Source organism: Hemicordylus capensis, chromosome 3 (assembly GCF_027244095.1).
Source record: "Hemicordylus capensis ecotype Gifberg chromosome 3, rHemCap1.1.pri, whole genome shotgun sequence".
Taxonomy (NCBI): Eukaryota; Metazoa; Chordata; class Lepidosauria; order Squamata; family Cordylidae; genus Hemicordylus; species Hemicordylus capensis.
Window position 1 is genome coordinate 4,950,835 of NC_069659.1, and position 23,115 is coordinate 4,973,949.

Below are 23,115 nucleotides of genomic sequence, written 5' to 3' on the forward strand. Positions count from 1 at the left end.
AGACAATTTTTAAAAACATATTTATTTAACATATTTCACTGAGTAAAATAACGAAACACTTTGAAATTAATTTTAATGAAAAGCCTGAGAGAAAACTGGTATGTCTTAAAAGAGACTTTTAAAAAGACCCTCTGTTGTCAGTCTTATTTTTGTTACACACACATTTTGTACAGCATTTTGTGTATTCAAACATAGGAAAGAAAGTCAGTTTTTATTACGTAACGTAATGGGGGGGAAACAAATCAAAGCAAGTGAGCGGGAGAATTGGAAACAGAGAGAGGGCGGGGGTGGCGCTGATTAATATTCAGGAGGTAGAAAGGCGGGCTCCTCAGAAGGGGCGTGGCCTGGCGCGCGCCTGCCTTATATAAGGAGGCGGTGAGAGGGCGGGGCGCCCAAAGTGGCGTCACCCCCGGGATCGAAAAAGGCGCGCTCTGCCCGCCCAAACGCCTGTTGGCGCGCGGTTGAAGCAGCGGCGAAGACGCCGGCGGCTTATGAATATGGATGAGGTGGGCGTGGCCGGAGCCCGGTTTGTTTCCCTCCTTCCCTTCACGCCGTGACAAAATGGCGGCGGCCGCGGCAGCAGCCACCGCACGGCTCGGCGTCCGGGCCGCAGTGTCGCCGCTCCTTCGCCGAGGCCGGGGGAGGAGGCGGCAGCAGCAGCAGCAGCAGAGCCGGAGCGGGGCTGAAGAAAAAGAGGCGGTGGAGCCCGGAGTGCCGGAGGGCGGCCCCTGCCGATGTTCCTGCCCTCAGGGCCCCGGCCGCCCACTCTGCCGCAGCCGCCCGGACAGCCTCGCCTCTGCTTGGCCGGCGTCAGGAGCGGGGCCGCCTCCTCCTCCACCACCACCACCGCCGCCGTCCACCCAGGCAGAGCGAGGTGCGGCGCCGGCGGCGCTTGAAGGCGTGACACGTATCGTGTGAATGAGTCCGGGTTAGCGGGCGCGCGCGAGAAACATGCGCGCCTCTCGTCTGGGGGTGCTTCGTGGCGCGCTGTGTGTCTCCTTAAAGAAGAGGAGAGTGCAGGCCGGGCTCTGAAACTGCACGTGTGCAGGGGCTAACACGGATGTATGTGTGTGCTTTTGACAGGCGCGGGCGGCGCGGCCAACTGCGATGTGCGCGTGGTCCACGGAGCCCACCCATTGGCTGCTTGGAGTGGGAGGGGGCGTGACAAGGGCGTGCGTGTTCCCTTGGTCTTGTAGGGCTCTGCCCAGGGCTGTGCCTGCTGTTGGCTGGTTGGCGGCTGTGGGCGGCTGTGCGCGCTGCGCTGTGGAGGGAGCCCCCTGGTCTGGAGCCTAACTGAGACCTGTCTTGCAGTCAAGTGTCCTGGCTTGCTTTAAGAAGACCTGTTTCTTTGAAGGATAAGATTGGTGTAGTCATAAGAACACAAGAACAGCCCCGGTGGATCAGGCCCAAGGAGGCCCTTCTAGTCCAGCAACCTGTCTCACACAGTGGCCCACCAGATGCCACTGGAAGCCACAGAGGGCATGCCCTCTCTCCTGCCGTTACTCCCCTGCAACTGGTACTCGGAGGCATCCTGCCTTTGAGGCTGGAGGTGGCCTATAGCCCTCTGACTAGTGGCCGATGATAGACCTCCATTAAGTGATCCAAACCCCTCGTCAAGCCGTCCAGGTTGTCGGCTGTCACCACATCTTGTGGCAGAGAATTCCACAAGTGGATTATGTGTTGTGTGAAAAAGTACTTCCATTTATTGATTCTAGACCTCCTGGCAATCAATTTCATGGAGTGACCCCTGGTTCTAGTGTTGTGTGAGAGGGAAAATAATTTCTCTTTCTCCACACCATGCATGGTTTTATAGACCTCTATCATGTCTCCCCGCAGTCGTCTTTTTTCTAAACTGAAAAGCCCCAGGTGTAGGCTTGCCTCATAAGAAAGGTGCTCTAGGACCCTGGTCATAGGAACAGAGCAGGCTGCTTTCTACGCATTGGTCCATCTAGCTCAGTTTTGTCTACACCAGGGCTGCTAAGCTTTGGTCCTCCAGCTGTTCTTGGACTACAGTTCCCATTATTCCCAGCCACAGTGGCCTATAGTCGGGGATGATGGGAGTTGTAGGCCAACATCTGCAGGAGGGCCAAAGGTGAGCAGTCTTCCACAGAGACTGGCAGCGGCTTCTCCAAAGAGTCTCTTTGAGCCCTACTTGAGGATGCCAGAGAGGGAACCTGGGACCTTCTACAGCCCCATCCTGTAAGGGGTATATTTTTGTGTTCACACATACTCTTATTCAAATGCAAGGGGACAATTCATACTTGCTACCACAAAACCAACTTTCCTCCTTCTGTATGTTTACTCAGAAGTAAATCCCACTGTGTTTGATGGCCCTTCCTACTAAGTACAATTCTAGCTAGGATGCGATTCTGCCAGGGGTGGAAGCGGGGCAGCTGTCTGTGTGCATGCTACCTTGTAGGTGCATTAAGCAGGTGTGTTTTAGATATCCATCAGCTGTTTGCAAACACGTTAGGTGGGGATTGGTGCATTTCTGTTTGACACTTCCTTGAACAAACCTTTTGTTTTACCTCCACATAATGTTGGGAAAGCCTTGAGTTGGCCTGTGCATTGGCATCACATAAAATCATAGAAGTCGAAAGCCAGATGGGACCTTGGAGGCCTTGTCCAGCCCCCTGCTCAATACAAGCAATTTCCTGCTACAACAGTAATTTCAGTAGTTTCATAACACTGAAGCATGCACATATTTGTTGATGACCATTGAAAGCATTTGAAATGCAATGTTTTGAGAGAAAATGAGTGTAAGAGAGGGACATATGTGGTAATGAATGTGCTGGCAAGCACTAAGTGTGTGATTATTGCAGAGAGTTGGCTGCTATGTGTAACACTTTTCTTGGGAGGTAAGGTATGTGAGATACCTGAGATTGATAGTTTGCAGGGTAATAGAAATTTTGCATTAGAAACATTGCGTGTTGACAAGCACTGTGGGTGGCTCTGGCCTTGGTCTCAATGAGGTGGTTAACCCATTAGGCTACTCCAAGCTGCTTACATAACTTACATAAGAAGGAAAGGTACTACCAAGACCAGGAGAATGCCATCATGGCTAGCAGGTAATGGAGAGGAGAGTTGGTCTTGTGGTAGCAAGCATGACTTGTCCCCATAGCTAAGCAGCGTCTGCCCTGGTTGCATATTAATGGGAGACTTGATGTGTGAGCACTGCAAGATATTTCCCTCAGGGGATGAAGCTGCTCTGGGAAGAACAGAAGGTTTCAAGTTCCCTCCCTGGCTTCTCCAAGATAGGGCCGAGGGGGATTCCTGCCTGCAATCTTGGAGAAGCCACTGCCAGTTTTTGAAGATAATACTGAGCTGGATAGACCAATGGTCTGACTCAGGAAACTGCCATATACTATGTTCCTATGTCAAGTCAAGGAAGCTATAAAGGGGAAGAAGACTTCCTTCTGAAATTGGAAGGAAGAGAACAGAAAAGAACACAAACTCTGGCAAAAGAAATGCAAGGTGACCATAAGGGAGGTGAAAAGAGAGTTTAAGGAACATTTAGCTAAAAGCATCAAGGGGAATAACAAACTTCTTTAAACACGTCAGAAGCAGGAAACACGCCAGGGACACGGTTGGACCGTTAGATGATGAGGGAGTGAAAGGGATTATTAAGGAGGATCTGGAGGTTGCAGAGAAGCTAAATGAATTATTTGCACCTGTCTTCACAGCAGAGGATACTAAGCATATACCTGTTCCTGAACTGGGCTTCTCGGGGACAGAGGCTAAAGAACTGAGATAGAGGTGACGAGATGATCTAAACAGTCTGAAAAAGTTAAAAACTGGTATATCGCCGGGGCCAGACAGCATCCATCCAAGAGTCCTTAAAGAACTCAAATGTGAAATGGCTTATCCCTACAATCAGGCTCTGTATCGGAGGAATGGAAAGTACCCAATGTGACACTGATTTTACAGACTGGTTAGCTTAATGTCTGTTCCAGGCAAATTGATGGAAAGCATTCTCAAATTGTAAAGCACATAGAAGAGCAGGCTCTGCTGAGGGAGAAGCAGCATGGTTTCTGTGAAGGTAAATCTTCCTTCGCCAACCTTTTGGAGTTCTTTGAGAGTGTCAACAGGTGTGAGGATAAAGGTGATCTGGTTGACATAGTGTACCTGGACTTCCAAAAGGCTTTTGACAAAGTTCCTCATCAAAGACTCTTGAGAAAACTTAGCTGTCATCGGATAAGGGGACAGGTTCGTGTGTGGATTGGTAACTGATTGAAAGACAAGAAACAGAGTAGGTATAAATGGAGAGTTATCACAACGGATGGAAGTAAGAAGTGGAGTCCCCCAGAGATCTGGACTGGAACTGGTGCTCTTTCATTTATTCATAAATGATCTAGTAGTTGGGGTAAGCAGTGGTGGAGAGCTTGTTGAAAGTGTTGACTCAATGTACAGCAGCAGTGGTAAAAGGCCAATTCCATGCTAGAGATCCTTAGGAAGGGGATTGGAAATAAAACTGCTAATATTATAATGCTCTTATACAAAACTATGGTGCAGCCACACTTGGAGAACTGCGTACTAGGGATGTGCACAGAGCGGGAGGGGTGGCTTTAAGGGTGGGGGAGGATGCACTCCTTTGCCATGTTTCGCCTGCCGGCTCATGATTCCCTAAAAGCCCGTCAGTGTGGCAGCACACCTCCCTGCCGCCCCGTTCCTACGTTGTCCAGAAGTAGTAGCTGCGAATGTGAAGCTGTTACTTCCGGACTTCTGAATGAGGTGGCAGGGAGGTACACTGCTGCCCCGACGGGCTTTTAAGGAATCGTGCTTTCCTTCTTTAGGTATGGTGCCCAGAACTGTACACAGTAAGGATGTGCACGATCCAGTTCAGAGGCCCTTTTACAGGCCTCTGAACCACTTTGAACCCTGGCCAGCTTGAGGGTTCAACGGTGGGGTTGGTGGTGGCTTTAAGGGCAGGAGAGGATGCACTTACCCCCCACCACTGTGTTTCCCTACTGGCACACTATTCCCTAAAAGCCCGTCAGGGTGGCAGTCTACCTGAACAGGGTGGCAGGTAGGTACACTGCCACTCCGACTGGCTTTTAGGGAATCGTGCGCCAGTGGGGAAACGCAGTGTTGGGGGGGTTAAGTGCATCCTGCCCCGCTGTTAAAAACACCACCACCGTCAAACCCTCAAGCCGGCCAGGGTTCAAACCGGTTCGGAGGCCCTTAAAAGGGCCTCCGTACTGGTTCATGTACATCCTTACTGCATACTGTTCTGGGCACCATACCTGAAGAAGGGCAGTGTAGGGGGAAGTGCAGAAGAGAGCAACCAAGATGATCAGGGGACTAGAGCATCTTCCTTATGATCATCTTGTCTTCCTTTATCATGCATGATTAATAGAGAAATTTTTCTCCCTCTCACAACACTAGAACCAGGAGTCATCCCATGAAATTGATTGCCAAGAAATTTGGGGACAACAAAAGGAAGTACTCTTTCACACAACACCTTGTGAACCGCCCTGAGCCATTTTGGAAGGGCGGTATACAAATCAAACAAACAAACAAACAAACATAATCGACTTGTAGAATTCTGTGCCACAAGATGTGGTGACAGCCAACAACCTGGATGGCTTGAAGAGGGGTTTGGATAACTTCATAGAGGAGAGGTCTATCAATGGCTACTCGTCTGAGGGCTATAGGCCACCTCCAGCCTCAGGCAGAATGCTTCTGCATCAGGATGCCTCTGAATACCAGTTGCAGGGGAGTAAAAGCAGGAGAGAGGGCATGCCCTTAGCTCCTGCCTGTGGGCTTCCCACCGGCACCTTGTGGGCCACTGTGAAACAGGATGCTGGACTAGGTGGGCCTTGGGCCTGATCCAACAGGACTGTTCTTATGTTATGCTTGTGTGCATAAAAATTGTCCGCTACAGAGAAAACTAGCATGTCGGGCAGAAGGCTCAAACTTCAGGCATATACATGCTTTCACTGTACTGCCCTTACTATGCGTTTCCTTAGTTTGTGACAGAGCAATGACTATAAATCTAACAGCTGCTTGAGTGGAAGACTCTGATTTTTATTGTGAATGTTTGAGGCAGGCTTTGAGTTATGGTGATGGTGCTAGAGGAATAAGAAAAAATAGTCTTGTTTTATTTTTAGTCTCAAAGCTCAACAAATATATTGTGGTGCAAAGAAAAACAGGAGGTATGCATGTGCTACTTGTGTTTGTATGTATAAGGTGTGAAGTGCTGCAGTGTGCTTGGGTGTGACAATTGCAGATATTTTAAAAAGCCATCTGTACTGCTGATGGTGTGAGAACACAGTATGACTAGAATAGCATGATGCCACCTAGTATGAGTGAGGCTGTGTTTGTAAGAGGACAAGAAGTCAGGTGTGTGATGCAGACACAGTTGCATTTTTCTAACTTTACTAACTACCTGTTCTTAAATACCTTTTTCGGAATGATTACCACCCTCTATTCTTGTACACTGAATCACTGGCGGAGTCACAATTGTCAAATGATACACAAACATGCCTGGAAAGAAGATGGACAACTGTCCTTTTGAATATGCAAAAGGATTATGAAAAGTGTATTTAAAAGTAATTGATCATGTGTGGGTGATGCTCGGGGCTCAGTGTATGGGCGAGTGTAGTCATTTAGTGTGGAACTGTACCATGAAGTACATGTTCTGGGGATACTGGGTTCAGACGCAGGTGGAGTGTCAGCTGTTCTACTTGTATTGGCAATAAGTCTTGCCCTGCAATCCTAAGCAGACCAGAAGGTAACTGGAAGACTGCTGTGGGGTAAGGAGTTTTCTATCTGGCTGTTTCACTCCACTTTCCTTCTGAGTGGGAAAAGGGTCTGACTGATGCCTTTCTGTGCTTTCCCCCTTTTCTGTGCAGCCTATTTGTTGTTTTGAGCTCACTCTTAATTGTGTGTTTGATCATCTACACCTGGCCAAACTGCTCAATTGGTTGAGGGTGAGAGACACACCCATTGGGCTTTTGATCTGTTGGCCTTTATTAGAGTGGGCTGCAGCCGCTGGTGCAGGCGGCCTCTGAAGCCGACTGCCAAAGGGGCCTGGCCTTTGGTGGCGGCCTTCGGGGGTGTGAATGAGAGCTGGGGCTGACTTATTAACTTGAACGGCTGGAAGGAAGACTCTTGCTCACTTCATTGTTACCTAGTATTTAGTTAAGCCTGGTACAGATATGTGTTTTGGTCTGAACAGAGATGGGGAGGTGGGGGATGACCCTGGGGCAGCTATACCGGCAGGTGCTGGGGAATCAACGAAGATAAGGCGTTGGTAGGCCAGCAAGCTGTTATACGGAAGGGAATTAAGAAATTTAATTGCTATTTTCCCTTCGAGCAGGCCTACCACCTCCTTGATTCTGGAGAGCAATGCCACCCACCCACAGAACCTCACCTTATTACTCTGTAATGCCAGGTCGGTTCAAAATAAATCTGAGGTAGTCCATGACTTAATTATGGATGAAGGAGCTGACCTGGTATGTATTACAGAGACACGGTCGGGAGAGGCTAGTGGTCCAGTTTGGTCCCAGCTTCTCCCAGAGGGTTACTCCATGGTAGAACAGGTGAGAGGATGTAGTCGGGGAGGTGGGGTGGCTGTGGTCTATATAAATACCATCTCCCTTTCTGTCAGGAATTTGATCTATACTGAATGTGTGTACCTAAGCCTAGGGACCAGGGATAGACTGGGACTTAATGCTGGTGTACTGATCACCCTGCTGCCCAGTGGAGTCCTTAACTGAGCTGACAGACCTGGTTGCTGAATTGGCACTGGAGTCACCCAGGTTTTTGGTGGTGGGGGACTTTAATGTTCGTGTTGGGACCGGGTTGTCGGGGGTGGCTCAAGAGTTCATAGCGACCATGACGACTGTGGGCCTATCCCAATTGGTCTTGGGTCTGACACATGATGCTGGTCACATGCTCGATTTGATCTTTTGCTCCGATCAGGGAAGTGTTCCGTGGTTGGAGACTCCTGTCATTTCCCCATTGTTATGGACGGATCACCATCTGGTAGAACTTACAGCCTCGATCCACCTCTGCAGGGGTGAAGGACCTATTAGATTGGTCTGCCCAATCTAATAGGGCAGACCAATCCAATAGGATTCCAAGATTCCTTGGAGGGGTTTAGGGTTGGCTCTGCTAATGATTCTGTCGATATTCTGGTTCAAAGATGGAATAATGAACTCACTAGAGCAGTAGACACAATAGCTCCTAGGTATCCTCTCTGACTTGCTTTAAAGACAGCCCCATGGTATTTGGATATACTATGGGAACTGAAGCAGCGAGGTAGATGATTAGAGCGCAAGTGGAGGAAGACTCGGCTGGAGTCTGATCGGGCACAACACAGAGCACATTTGAAGACCTGTGCTCTGGCAGTATGGGTGGCAAAGAAGCAGTTCTTTTCTGCCCACATTGCTTCTGCAAATTCAAGTCCAGCTGAGTTGTCTAGGGTTGTGAGGAGGCTATTATGTACCCCCTCCCCCTTGAATTTAAACTTGGAACCATCAGTCACTCACTGTGACGTCTTTAACGACATTTTTGCGGATAAAATCTCTCAGATTCGGGCTGAGCTGGATTCCACCGTTAACCCAGAGTATACTGTTGAGGTGTCCAGCAACTCCTCTTATGAGATTAGATTTTTATCATTTTCAGTTTGTGACTCCTGAGGAAGTGGACAAACTGCTTTGGACTGTGTGTCTTACAATCTGTTCTCTTGACCCTTTCCCAGCTTGGCTTATCACATCTGATAATCATATTATCAGAGAGGGTCTGGTAAATGTTATAAATGCTTCTCTGAGGGAGGGCAGGATTCCTCCTTGTCTTAAGGAGACTATTAGACCACTTTTGAAGAAAGCTACACTGGATCCTGCAGAGTTAGCTAATTACAGACCTGTTTCTAATCTTTCATGGTTGGGCAAGGTGGTTGAGTGGACAGTGGCCTCTCAGCTCCAGGCAGTTTTGGATGATGAAGTTTATTTAGACCTATTTCAAACTGGCTTTCATGTGGGCTATGGGAGCGAGACTGCCTTGGTCGGCCTGATGTATGATCTCCAACTGGCTATCAACAGTGGCAGTGTGACTCTGCTGATCCTTTTGGATCTCTCTGTGGCTTTTGATACCATTGGCTATGGTATCCTTCTGGACCGCCTGAGGGAGGTGGAATTGGGTGGCACTGTTTTAAAGTGGTTCCGCTCCTACCTCTCTAGCAGATTCCAGATGGTGCCGCTTGGAGACTGTTATTCCACAAAGCGAGAACTGAAGTGTGGAGTTCCTCAAGGCTCCATACTGTTGCCAATGCTTTTTAACATCTACATGAAACCACTGGGAGAGATCATCAGGAGGTTTGGTGTAGGGTGTTAGCAATATGCTGATGATACCCAGATTTACTTTTCCATGCTGACCTCATCGGAAAATGGTGTATCCCTAAATGCTTGCCTGGAGGGAGTAATGGGCTGGATGAGGAATAACAAACTGAAGTTGAATCAAAATAAGACAGCGGTACTGACGGGGGGCGGGGGGTTAGGACCCAAGAGATGGTTTAGATCTGCCTGTTCTGGATGAGGTTACACTCCCCCTGAAAGATCAGGTACGTAGCTTTGGAGTGCTGCTAGACCCAAAGCTCTCCCTGGTTTCTCAGGTGGAGGTAGAGGTGGTGGCCAGGAGCACCTTTTATCGGCTTTGGTTGATACATCAGCTACATCCATTTCTAGAGGTGAATGACTTTAAAACAGTGGTACATATGCTGGTTAACCTCCAGGCTTGACTACTGTAATGCACTCTATGTGGGGCTGCCTTTGTACGTAGTCCAGAAACTACAATTGGTACAGAATGCGGCAGCCAGATTGGTCTCTGGGACAGCACGAAGGGACCACATAACACCGGATTTAAAAGAACTGTACTGGCTGCCAATATGTTTCTGGGTGAAATACAAAGTGCTGGTTATTACCTATAAAGCCCTTAATGGCTTAGGTCCAGGCTATTTAAGAGAGTGCCTCCTTTGTCATAAACCCTGCCACCTGTTACGATCTTCTGGAGAGGTCCCGTTATGGTTGCTACTAGCTCATTTGTGGCGACCCAGGACCGGGCTTTCTCTGTAGCTTCCCAGGGCTTTGGAATAAGCTTCCTGCTGAAATAAGAGCATCTCCTTCTCTGTTTTCAGAAAGACCCTCCTGTTCTCTCAAGCTTTTTATGAAAAATAAATTTTAATAATTTTAAAAACTTGTTTTAATAATTTTATTCTATTTTTATTATCATGTATTTTAATCTGTGTTGACTTTTAAATATTTTAAAATTTGTACACTGCCTAGAGATACACATATCAGATGGTATAAAGATATGATAGATAAGTAGAGGGAATAAAACTCATTGAACATAGTGGGACTTAACTTCTGGGACAAAACCTATACAGCAATTGCATGGTTAGTAGCATGGTTAGAGAAAGGCGGGGGGGGCGGGGGCGGGGGGCGAGAAAGGCGGCGGCAGGTGGCGGCTTGACTAGACTTCCACAAGGACACCCTACAACTCTAGGGAGAGGTCTTTCTGTGGTGGCATCCCATGTATGGAATAGGCTCATCTGGTATTGCCACTTTGTTCTTTTAGATACCAGGTGAAGGCCTTTCTGTTCAAAATCTCATTTTTAAAAGCCTGAGTGGTTTTTTAAATTCTGTATTATATTTTTAGTTGGATATTTTAATTGTGATGTAAACAGCCTGGAGATCAATTTGTTACAGAGTGGCTAAGAAAGTTTATTATGTATTATTAAACTCTGATTGTGCCTCTGATTGGCTGTAAAGGTTGTTAATAACTCAATGTTCTGCCACTTCTCTTTTCCCTTACCTGTCTAAGCTGGATCTCTATTAAACAACTTGTTTCTATTTTGCCTGGTTTGTGTTTCGAGGAGGTTCCAGTTTGTTGTTTCTTGCCACAGGGAGGCTTGTGCCACAGAATGTATGGTGCCATGGTCTAGATAGCATGGCACTATGCAATTCTGCTAACTGCCACCCTGCAAAGCTTTTCATCGCTGGAAGTGTTTCAATGCAACTAATTCTAGGCTTCCTTCATAAAGTGATAATTTTGTTGTGAGTCTGGTCTGTTGCACAACTACTGGAAAGAACTGAAGAATGAGTAGCTTCATGTTGTCTGGAGAATCTGGGTACTATATTGGGCAGCAGCGATATAGGAAGATGCTGAAAGGCATCATCTCATACTGCGTGGGAGGAGGCAATGGCAAACCCCTCCTGTATTCTACCAAAGACAACCACGGAGCTCTGTGGGCACCAGGAGTTGAAATCGACTTGATGGCACATCTTACCTTTATAGTACCCCAAATTTACTGATGGGGACTCTTGATAATTGATTACACTTCCGTTTATATCCTTTCAACACTGCTATGCAGGTGGCCCTCATTATCCACGGTTCTGTTATCTGTGGTTTCATGTATCTACAGTTGGGACCTCGTTATCCACGGTATGGTGGTTTCACGTATCCATGGTTTTTGGCATGTGGTTTTGTCCTTATATGGTCGTGTTTTTCCTGCATATGCTTGTGGATTGTGAAAGGAGTTTGGAGGAAAGCTTTGGTCTGCATGTTTGGTGCTTCAAAAATACATTAAGAGCATTTGGTATCCTTGGGTAGCCATTGGGAGACTTTAGGAGCTTTTTGAGCCTTTTTGGATATATTTCTGTGGAGCTTTGGGGAGCTGTTCCTTGAGACATTCCTATGGTGCTTTCTAGAGGACCCTCTTGCAGCATTGTGCAGCCCTGGTAAGATGCTGATTATCACTCATCAAAATTGAAATTAAATTAAGTTTTATCTTAATTTAAAAAATCAAATTAAAAAATCAATTTTAATCTTGATTAATTATGGTACAGTACTTTACTGTATAACTGTAGTTAAACATTCAATTGACTTTAAGTATCCATTAAAATTGCTTTTAAATACTGTAAAATGATTTCAAATAGTACATAGTATCCATAGAAAATTGCTTTTGAGTAGTACAGTACGGTATCCATTAAAATTGATTTTAAGTATATTACTGTATTTTATCAATGGGAGGTTGCCTTGCAAAATTACTGTACTGTACAGCATTGTACACTTTTCCCTTCCTTCACAGCCAAAATGAGCAAGCACACAGCTGAGGGGACTGGCAAAAGGTCTCGCAAAGTGTGCCTTTGAGCAAGAAGGTGAAGCTGCTGGACATGTTGGCTCATGGGGACAGCATGGCATCCATTGCATCCCGTTATAGCATCAGTAAGTCCATTGTCCACTCCCTCAAGAAAAGTGAAGCCATGTGAATGTGGTGTCTGGCATATCTCTGAGTCTTAAGGTGGTGGTCTGTCCATGCAATCCCCACATGGAATGGATGGAAAAGGCTCTCAGTTTGTGGATAGAGGTCCAAGCTTGGAGGAAGTGAACCAGTCATTTGAGAGAAAGCACTGAGGCTCTACAAGTGACTTGTGGCAGAAGGTGGTCAAGCAACAGAAACATCCGCAGGCACTGAGTGTGGTTTCCAGGCAAGCAAGGACTGGTTTGAAAGATTCAAGCACCGCTACAGCCTCTACAATGTCAAGCTAGTAGGGGAAGTAGCATCGGCGAACCATGAGGTGGCACAAGAGCTGGTTTTGTGGTAGAAAGCATGAATTGTCCCCTTTGCTAAGCAGGGCCTGCCCTGGTTGCATTTGAATGGGAGACTACATGTGTGTGCACTATGAGATATTCCCCTTAGGGGATGGTGCCGCTCTGGGAAGAACACCTGTGTCCTTGCATGCAGAAGGTTCCAAGTTCCCTCCATGGCATCTCCAGATAGGGCTGAGAGAGACTCTTGCCTATAATCTTGGAGAAGCTGCTGCCAGTCTAGATAGACAAGACTGAGCTGGATGTCTGATTTGGTATAAGGCAGCTTCCTGTATTCACAAAGTTTTCCAGTGGAGTTCCAGCACCTGATTGAGCCTGGAGGGTATAGGTCTGAGTAGTTCTTGAATACTAATGAGACAGCCTGTTCTAGAAGCAGATGCCAACCCACTCCATCAGCAAAGAAGAAAACTGCTACAGGTTTAAGGCAGCCAAGGACCGCCTGACTCTGCTGGTATGTGACAGTGCTTCAAGGGATTGCCTGATGAAGTGCAGAACCCTTGTGCCTTGAAAGGGAAGAATAAAAGCCACCTTCCCAACTTCTGGAAAGCCAACAGAGCAGGGTGACTGCAGTGCTTTTCTCTGACTGGGTCAACAACTGCTTTTGGCATGAGGTGCAGAGATATTTGGCCTACAGAATCTTCCTGGTGCTTGACAGTGCCTCTGGCCATCTTGAGACCCTGCAATTTGCACACCTGAACCTGGAGATTGCTGCACAACACCACCTCCTTGATTCAACCAATGGATCAAGGTCTGATCATGACTTTCAAGTCGTACTACACTCTCGCACCTTCAGGAGGATGTTGGATCTCATGGAAGCTGATCTATCAACAATTGCTGGAGGAGCTATAGCATTGCAGACTGAATTGAGAACATTGCAGCATCCCTTGCAGAGATCAGATTCCACCCATGGAATGCATTATGGAAAGGGTTGTGGCCTAGGGCAGTCACCTTTTCATCTGCTTCACCTGTTCCTTCAGCTGATGAAATGAAGCGGATCACCATTCTTGCATGCACTGTTGGCGGAGAAGGCCTGGAAGACATCGAGCCACATGAGGTGGAGGAACTCCTCCAATCCCAGCAGGAGTCATTGGCAGAGGAAGAATTGGAGGACATCATCTAGGCAGCTCCTGAGAGTGAGGAAGAAGAGGAGAAAGAGGAAGAGATGCTTCCCAAGTTCTTCACCACAATGGGGCTGCCTGAGATTCTGCAGCTGGGGGCTGCCTTCGCTGACAAAGTCTTTGAACTTGATCCCCTGATTGAGCACAGCATCCATTTCAAAAGGCTACTGGGGGCTGCTTTGTAACCCTGTTTTTCAGACACCTACCGGGCTCTGCAAAGCAAGGGGAAGCAAAGGACCATCACCAGCTACTTTGAAAAAGTAACTGCACCCACCACCACAGCTGTAGAGAACAGAAAGTCACACCTCCACTTTTCATGGCTTCACGGAGGAAGAGGATGATAATGACAATGCCGGCAGCAGGTCTGCCTCTGCAGGGCCTGCTTCTGCTACCATCCTGATCTGTACTCCAAACAGAAGAGTGGAGATAGAATGCTGCAAACTCCATCAGTGGAGTGAAGAAACTCCCCAGTGTGTGTTTACTTGAACTGGAGTCAATTCTGTGCTGCCTCTTTGGCCAGCCTACAAACCAGTCAGGCCAGTGGTTGGTGCTACTAAGTGTTGGACCGACTTTGGGCTGGGGAAACTTCACAATTACATGTTACTGGAGGAGCTGAGGCCACTCCTGGAGCATCTGGAGAGTGAGGGAGCTGAGGTGGCCAAGGTACAGTGCTGTGGTGATTGGCTAGTAAGGAACTTAAACTTAAGGGCCTCCTCTGGAGAGAATTCCTACTGGTGGGGCTTTGGAACAGATAAAATTCAGTTGGAGTTAACGGACAGATTCAGATAGGGCTGGAAGGAGACTGAGATAGGGAAGGTTAGGACTAGAGAGAGGATCTCTCTTTAGGACTCAGGTTGGTGGGTAGATTATACACACCTGAGAAAAGCCCTGCAAATCAAGCTTGACTAACATCTTGTGAATTCTGAGTGTGTTTGGTTTAATAAACAGGGAGGTTGTGTCCAAGGAAAGGGGTTGAAAGTCTAAAGCTTGTTTTACCTTAGTAGATACCTCAGTATCTTTACAGTAAAGCCTTTGTTGACACACTAATACAATCTTATGTAAGTACCAGAGTTTTGAATGCCAGATTGAAATATAAGAAGCGGTGTACTGCACTGTTCCCTTTAAGGCATGTGCACATGCCTGCACTCACAAGTTTCTGTCAGCTCAGTTAATTTTAGGTTTAATCAGGAAGGCCCCATTCTGAATGCATGTGTGCACACACTGCCTTGATACTCCCACCCAGAACAAAACTCATTCCGCACACAGATGAAATAATTAGAACACTGGTGTACTGACTAGCAAATAACTACAAAGGTTGTTGCTTTGTTTCAGGAAACCATTATGTTTGTGAAGCTATTGTACCACAATAAAATAGTTTTCTTTAGTTTAGAACTCTAAAACTGTTTCAACTGTGTCTACTTCTCCTCATGTTACCACTCGGGTGAAATACCAAAGTTAGTGCTGGAAACCCATATTAGGATTTAATTAGGAGTTGCGAAACTCCAATAGAAAACCGAAAGTTTTTCTGGGGAAACCTCATGATTACACATTGCTGGAGAGTGGGAGAGCTGAGATGGCCAAGGTACGGTGCTGGGCTCCCACTTTATTTCTGCCTTTCCCTTGCTTTTATGAAGATTTTTTTCAGGTTATTTTCCAGGGCTCCAGAACCTAATCCCCCAATTCCCATTGACTTAAGGTGTCATTCACGGTTTAATTACCCACAGTTGTAGGTTGGAATGGAACTTCTGCAAATGACGGCTACCTGCATTGTGATTTGCCCCACAAGCTACCCCTTCGCCACTCTTTGACCTCTCGCCAAAACCTGGGATGCACACATTGAAGGGTGGTTAGTGCCTGAGAGGCTCCACACTGGTTTTCTTCGCTTGTTGAATCCCTGGAGGTAGAAATACCTTGTGCACACCAGAATCAGTTAGTTGCATAATTGTCTAATAGCTTTCTACTTGTTGTTAGAAATCTTTTTGTTTGGAGAAATTGTCTTTTTGGGTTGTTTTTGTTTTGTTTGCTTGGTGGTTGTGTTGGAAGAAACTTGAATGGGGAAAAGAATTCCTGCCATTGTTTTGCTCCCTACCTAAATTAGTCTTAGTAAATGAAAAGATGGTTTCATTCTATGTCAAGATTGGACCTAATTCTGCAGTCATGGGACACAAGCATTTTTAAAGGTCATTAGCTTCTTCAAAGGGAGAACTGAGTCTTGTTTGGTCATTCTGGAAAACCCAGTCTTGTAGATGAGAAACTGGTTGGCAATTCTCACTTGGCCAACCATTGTGGCAGGTTCATGAAGTCCAGTGCTGAGTCGCTTTGGAGGCAGGTCTGTCTTGGTGACTGTTGAACCTCAGGGCAACCTTACAAATTGGCCACAAAAGCTGCTAGCCTGGTTTCAGTCATCACAACTTGCTACAAAGAAAACCTAACCTGTGTAGAAAATTAGGGAGAATGTGTTTTGTAACAATGTAGGTTCCTTGGGAGGAATTCCTTAGGTAGTCTCCATTAATCATGGCCACCCAAACATACTGGGCAGCATCCAGGCTAAGTTAGTCATGACTACATTCCATTGAAACTAATGGAATTTCCATTAGTTAGTTAGTTAAAATATTTATACCCTTTCCCTCCAGTGCAATATTGCTCGCGGCGGCTTACAACAATAAGATAGGCACAGATAAAAGTAATAGAATTATTATTATTATTATTATTATTTTAAAAAAATCAATTAAAAACAATTATTAGGTTCATATTAAAACTGAAAAGTATAAAAAGCTAAAGAACCTACCAGATATAACAAAATAATATTTAAAAGCCTCCTTTAAAAGGTGTGTTTTAAGATGTTTTTAAAAACACTGAGGGAGGGCGCATGGCGAAGCTCTTCAGGGAGGGCGTTCCAAGCCAAGGGGCCACAACTGAAATGGCTCATTGATTGCAGTAGCACTTAGCCATGACAGACTAATCTGTAGGGGTGTGCAATTCGGATTTTCGGTGTTTTGATTCGGATCCGAATCAAAACACCCCCGATTCATTTTGTATCCGAATCTGGCCCTTCCGAATCACCCCCGATTAGATTAGGATCCGAATCCGAATCTATTCGGATTTTAAAAAACGGGTCCTGGGGCCAAAAGAGTGGGGTGGGGTGGTAGTACCTAATGGGTGGAAGCTACCACCCAAATTGCAGAGGGATTGGCCAAAGGGCTGACTTTGGGTGAATTGTTGAAGTTTATGTGTCTTTAAGGTTTCCCCCCATTAGGTATAATGGAGGGTGTATCGCTTCACGTCAGGGGGAAAGGGGTGGCCTAGAGCAGTGTGGGGTTGGTGGTAGTGCCAGGTAGGGGCAAGGAAGCTACCTGAATTTTTTCAAAGGATTTGGGCAGAGGGCTGATTTTTGGTGAATTGTTGAAGTTTACGCGTCTTTAAGGTTTTTCCTCATAAGGTATAATGGAGCTTTCAGCAGCCCCATAAGTGCAATTGGGGGGTGATGGGATGGCCCAGAGCGAGTGGTGGTGTAGTGCACATAGGGTGCCAACCACCCCCATGGGTTTGATTCATTTGATTCGAATCACGGGGGTGATTCGTTTTGGCTCCGAAAAATTTCGGAGGGCTAGAAGGGTGATTCGGTTCGGATCCGAATCACCCAAAATTGGCTGTTTCGGGTACAGATCGTTCTGTACCCGAAACGTTTCGCACATCCCTACTAATCTGGATGTTGTTCACTGTCTCACTTTTTGCTCATCCCCTTCTCCAAGGGATAAGAGGTTCACTGTTCGCTTGCTTTTGTAGGGGGAAGAGAGCACGTATGTACTTGTGCTGTCTTTCTGCAAAATCCTCTTTATATACATATCTTCAGGTAGAGAAGGAATCATGAGCATAGCCCACCTAATCAACCAGAATTGCTGCCATGGGCCTCTATCTTTCATAACTAAAGTTCAACTAAGCAGCTGCCTTAGTCTCGGATGCTTCTCGATTGGCAGGAAGTTATGCATACCATGTGTATCATGAGTGGTGGAGATGTGTGTTTTGTGAAGGTATCTTAAGTTCATAACATCTCTTCCAGATCCCTCAACTTTCTTAACATGTGTTTACTGAGTTCACTTGTTGGACTCTGAGTCAGCAGTTGCATGTTTTGGTTCATCCCCCAAAGAGCAACTGAGTCAGACCAGTATTATATAGACCAGTATTAGACTGGGATTAGTGAGAACATTCCCTACTTAGCCACATGCTTCTTTTATTTTAAAATAACCATTCCCATGTCACCTTGGAATGGGTCCAGTATTACTTAAATACTGTGTGTGGAATGTTTCCTTAAAGCTGACTAGGGGTTGCACAAAATTTGGAATAGATATCCTGTCCTCTTCAGGCTCACACAAGAGGCAAAGGTGGATCTTGCCTCACCAACCTTTTGGAGTTCTTTGAGAGTGTCAACAAGTGTGTGGATCAAGGTGATCCAGTTGACATAGTCTACCTGGACTTCTAAAAAGCTTTTGACAAAGTTCCTCATCAAAGACTCCTGAGGAAACTTAGCAGTCATGGGATAAGGGGACAAGTACCTGTGTGGATTGCTAACTGGTTGAAGGACAGGAAACAGAGGGTAGGTATAAATGGAGAGTTTTCACAATGGAGGGAAGTAAGAAGTGGGGTCCCCCAGGGATCTGTACTGGGACCGGTGCTTTTTAATCTATTCATAAATGATCTAGAAGCAGGAGTAAGCAGCGAGGTGGCCAAATTTGCAGATGATACCAAACTCTTCCGGGTTGTGAGGAGCTCCAAAAGGATCTCTCCAAACTGGGGGAGTGGGCGACAAAACTGCAAATGCGGTTCAATGTTAGCAAGTGTAAGGTGATGCACATTGGGACGAAAAACCCCAACTTCAAGTATACGTTGATGGGATCTGAGCTGTTGGTGACTGACCAGGAGAAGGATCTTGGGGTCGTGGTGGACAGTTCATTGAAAGTGTCGACTCAATGTGCAGCAGCTGTGAAAAGGGCCAATTCCATGCTAGGGATCATTAGGAAGGTGGTTGAAAATAAAACTACTAATATTTTAATGTCCTTACACAAAACTGTGGTTCAGCCACACTTGAAGTACTGCATACAGTTCTGGTCACCACATCTAAAGGACACTGTAGAACTGGTGCAGAAGACGGCAACCAAGATGATCAGGGGCCTAGAGCACTTTCCTTATGAGGCAAGGCTACACCACCTGGGGCTATTTAATTTAGCAAAAAGATGACTGCGAGGAGACATGATAGAGACATGAAATCATGCATGGTGTAGAGAAAGTAGATAGATGTTTCCCACCCCCCTCCCCCACAACACTAGAACCAGGGATCATCCATGAAATTGATTGCCAAGAAATTTAGGACTAACAAACTGATGTACTCTTTCACACAATGCTTCATCAATTTGTGGAATTCTCTGCCACAAGATGTGACAGCCAACCACCTGGATGGCTTTAAGAGGGGTTTGGATAACTTCATGGGCTACTCATCGGAGGGCTATAGGCCGCCTCCGGCCTCAGAGGCAGGATGTCTCTGAGTACCAGTTGCAGAAGAGAGGGCATGCCCTCAACTCCTGGATATAGGCTTCCAGCTGCCTCTGGTGGGCCACTGTGTGAAACAGGATGCTGGACTATATGGGCCTCCTTGGGCCTGATCCAGCAGGGCTGTTCTTATGTTATTAGATAACCACTTCTGCAGTAAAAACAAAGTTTGATTGCTTTCAGATTGCTTTCAAGTTCTCTAAAAGATTTCTCTCATCCCAGAGAGTAACTTGCCCAGGCATGTATTTTACAGAAGTGGGTATGACTTTTGGAGCTTCTCTTAGTTGATTTACTAGAGATGGCACTGGAGGTAGAAAAACATCTTGCTACTGGATTTAGTGCTGCTGAAGGGCAACTATTGTAGCCCTTCTGAAACTAGCTTGGGAACTTCAATTTTCATGAGAGGCCAAGGGCTGCTTTGTGGACTGCTACTTTCACATGCAGCTGTCATGTGGAGCTGCATGCAGCTTTCAAGTACTTCCCTGGAGCAGGTATTTGTACGTGTCTGTGTGTGTGTGTGTGTGTGTGTGTGTGTTTGTATGTTTTCCTGGTGTACTGTACTAATAATCGTCCTGCTTTCTACATTTATGTTGCACTTTTGTACATGTTCAAAGTGCTGAACAAAGGTGTGTGTTTCTCTCTCTCTCTCTCTGCAGACTTTGTATTCAGAGCACCCATCACATTAAGCAAGCCTGGAGAGCTTCATGAGGAATACAGAAGTCGTCTGCGAAAGGTATGGTGTTGTATACTATTAAATCATTACTGCCACACTGTCTTCTAGAGCTGCAGCTCTCAACGTCTAAAGCAGTTGCTAGTGGCAGCTACTACATGTGTTCAGTATGTATTTGGCTACCTGCTGGAAGCAAGGGTCCACAAATTTGATGCTTGGCTTACGAAGTATGAGTCTCGGCTCCCCCCCCCCAATACCCCTTCCCACTTGAGTCCACATGCCCTACAACTTCCCAATCATATAAGCATTGCTGCTGCTGGCCCCAGCTGAAGCATACTCTCAAGATGCACACCCAGGTGTCTACAGCTGCGAACTTTCATTCCACCATGAGACTAAAGTTAAAGTGTGCCATCAAGTCGATTTCTACTGCTGGCGCCCATAGAGCCCTGTGGTTTTCTTTGGTAGAATACAGGAGGGGTTGCTCTGGCTAGCAAAGATAAGATAAATTCCACACCTGGCATCACTTTCCATATTTGCTGCAAAAGGTTATAGGATGGTATCGTTTGTGCACTGGATACCAAAGAGGGGAACTGAGCAGCATGTGCCATTCTGCAGAAGTAAAGCAGTGAAAGAGTTGACTCTGCCATTCTAAAGTCTGCAAGCATAGAGACTAAATCAACCTCACACGCTTCCCTCTTTCTAAATTGCAGTACGGCTTGCTGAGTGCTGTGGAAAGGTTGCTGAAGGGACCCTTAATTCATTTGTCATGTTGAGTGTTAATACTTGGGAAATCACTTACAGATGACTTCTTGGAAGTACTTCAAAAATGATAGGAAGTTATCAGGGGCATAGATTTCTGAGTTTCCTGCAGAGTGGGGCACGGGGCAAATGGGAGGAGAGCTAGTCTTCTGGTAGCAAGCATGAATTGTCGCCTTTGCTAAGCAGAGTCCACCCTGGATTGCATTTGAATGGGAGACTACATGTGTGAGCACTGCAAGATATTCCCCTTAGGAGATGGGGCCACTCTGGGAAGACCATCTGTATGCATGCATGCAGAAGGTTCTAAGTTCCCTCTCTGGCATCTCCAAAATAGGACTGAGAGAGACTTTTGAGAAGCCACTGCCAGTCTGTGTAAGCGATACTGAGCTAGATGGAGCACTAGTCTGATTTGGTATAAAGCAGCTTCCTATATTCCAGTGAGATGGCCTGGACTGAACCTGGGACGTTCTGCATGCAAGTATGAAGATGCTCTTCCACTAAGCTATGGCCTGATCCCCTAAGGAGATATCTTACAGTACTCACACATGGTCTCCCATTCAGTACAAACCAAGTTGGACCCCTCTTAGCAAAGGAGACAATTCATGCTTGCTACCACAAGACCAGCTCTCCTACCATCTTGAATCACTGCTTTTGTTTCAATTCACATCTGTATTTTCTCCACCTTTCAGTGGAGACCAGTTCTTATGCAGGAAGGGGTTTTATTTAATGAAATTACAGGGACTTGTGGACTCTAAGGGACTATTCTTAGATGTCTATGCTGGATTATCTGACTGAAGCCATGATGCCTTTATTTTTAGTTCCTCACCACTGTACCAAAGACTGGAGCCCAGTGTCCCCTCTAACAGGGATTCCCAGATGTTGTTCACTACAGCTTCCAGCATCCCCAGCTGCAGTGGCCCTTGACTGGGGATTATGGGAGTTGTAGTCAATATCTGAGAATCCCTGTTAGAGGGAACACTGTTGGAGTCTGGTAACTTTTGAAGTCTTACTTGAAAGGATTCCTGTAAAACCTGTAATGATTGCAAATGTTGCTTATCCACTGAAAACCTGGCTCAGTCAATGCTATTCAGTGCATCCAAAACTCTTGAAGAGAAGTATTACACCAAAAGACTCAGTTCGATATGGATGTGTGTGGAGAAAGCCTCTGGAAGACTTAAAGCACAATGGAGGAGCTTAAAATCGATTTTGGAAGTGGAGGATAACATTGTACCATATGTCATAATGTCCTCTTGTATATGCCACAGCTGAAGCACACTCTCAAGATTCACACCCAGGTGTCTACAATATATGCCAGTCTCGAGGAGAAGTATTAAAATGGGATGCTGAAGAATAGCAGCAGCTACTGCTTAATGTCAGCAGTGCTGTTCCACATTCTCAAACAGCCTTATGTAGAGAAGCTGAAAAAGTCAGAAATGCCTATAAACATTACTTTTGGAACAGGCAGACCACGTCCAAACCAAATCTTTATTGTTACGGTCATTCGACCAGCAAAATACAAAGTACAAAAACTTTACATAAAAGCAAACATGGTCAAGTAAGTAATAAACTGTTAAAACATAAAACAAAGCCATAACTCCTGGCGGTCTTGGAAGAAACTGATTATCTAGACCCATTTCAAACTGGTTTTCTGGCGGGCTACGGGGTGGAGATTGCCTTTGTTGGCCTGATGGATGATCTCCAATTAGGACTTGACGGAGGAAGTGTGACTCTGTTGGTCCTTTTGGCTCTCTCGGCGGCTTTCGATACTGTCAACCATAGTATCCTGGAACGTCTGAGGGAGTGGGGTGTAGGAGGCATTGCTTTGCAATGGTTCTGCTCCTATCTCTCGGGCAGATTCCAGATGGTGTATCTTGGAGACTGTTGCTCTTAAAAAATTGAAGCTTTTTTATGGGGTCCCTCAGGGCTCCATATTGTCTCCAATGCTTTTTAACATCTACATGAAACTGCTGGGAGAGATCATCCGGGGATTTGGTGCTGGGTGCTATCAGTACGCTGATGACACCCAAATCTATTTCTCCATGTCAACTTCATCAGGAGAAGGCATATCCTCCCTGAATGCCTGCCTGGAGGCGGTATTGGGCTGGATGAGGGATAGCATACTGAGACTGAATCCAGACAAGACGGAAATACTTGTGTGGAGTCGTTACTCGGGAAACAATATTGATCTGCCTGTTCTGGATGGGGTCACACTTCCTCAGAAGGAACAGGTACGCAGTCTGGGAGTGCTTCTGGATTCACGCCTCTCCCTGGTTTCTCAGGTTGAGGCGGTGGCCAGAGGTGCTTTTTATCAGCTTCGGTTGATATGCCAGCTGCGTCCGTTTCTTGAGATTGATGACCTCAGAACTGTAGTACATTTGCTGGTAACCTCCAGACTTGATTACTGCAATGTGA

At 46.2% G+C, this 23,115-nt stretch overlaps 1 protein-coding gene across 1 annotated transcript in view; it reads left to right on the forward strand.

The window, feature by feature from the left end:
* Positions 1 to 412: 412 nt before the first annotated feature.
* Positions 413 to 23,115, forward strand: part of RNF169 (ring finger protein 169) — a 47,136-nt gene continuing 24,433 nt past the window's right edge. The window contains exons 1-2 of the mRNA XM_053310290.1: positions 413 to 874; positions 19,931 to 20,007. Of these exons, the coding sequence (XP_053166265.1) occupies positions 502 to 874; positions 19,931 to 20,007 (450 nt within the window). The 5' untranslated portion in view covers positions 413 to 501. The remainder of the gene's footprint in view (positions 875 to 19,930; positions 20,008 to 23,115) is intronic.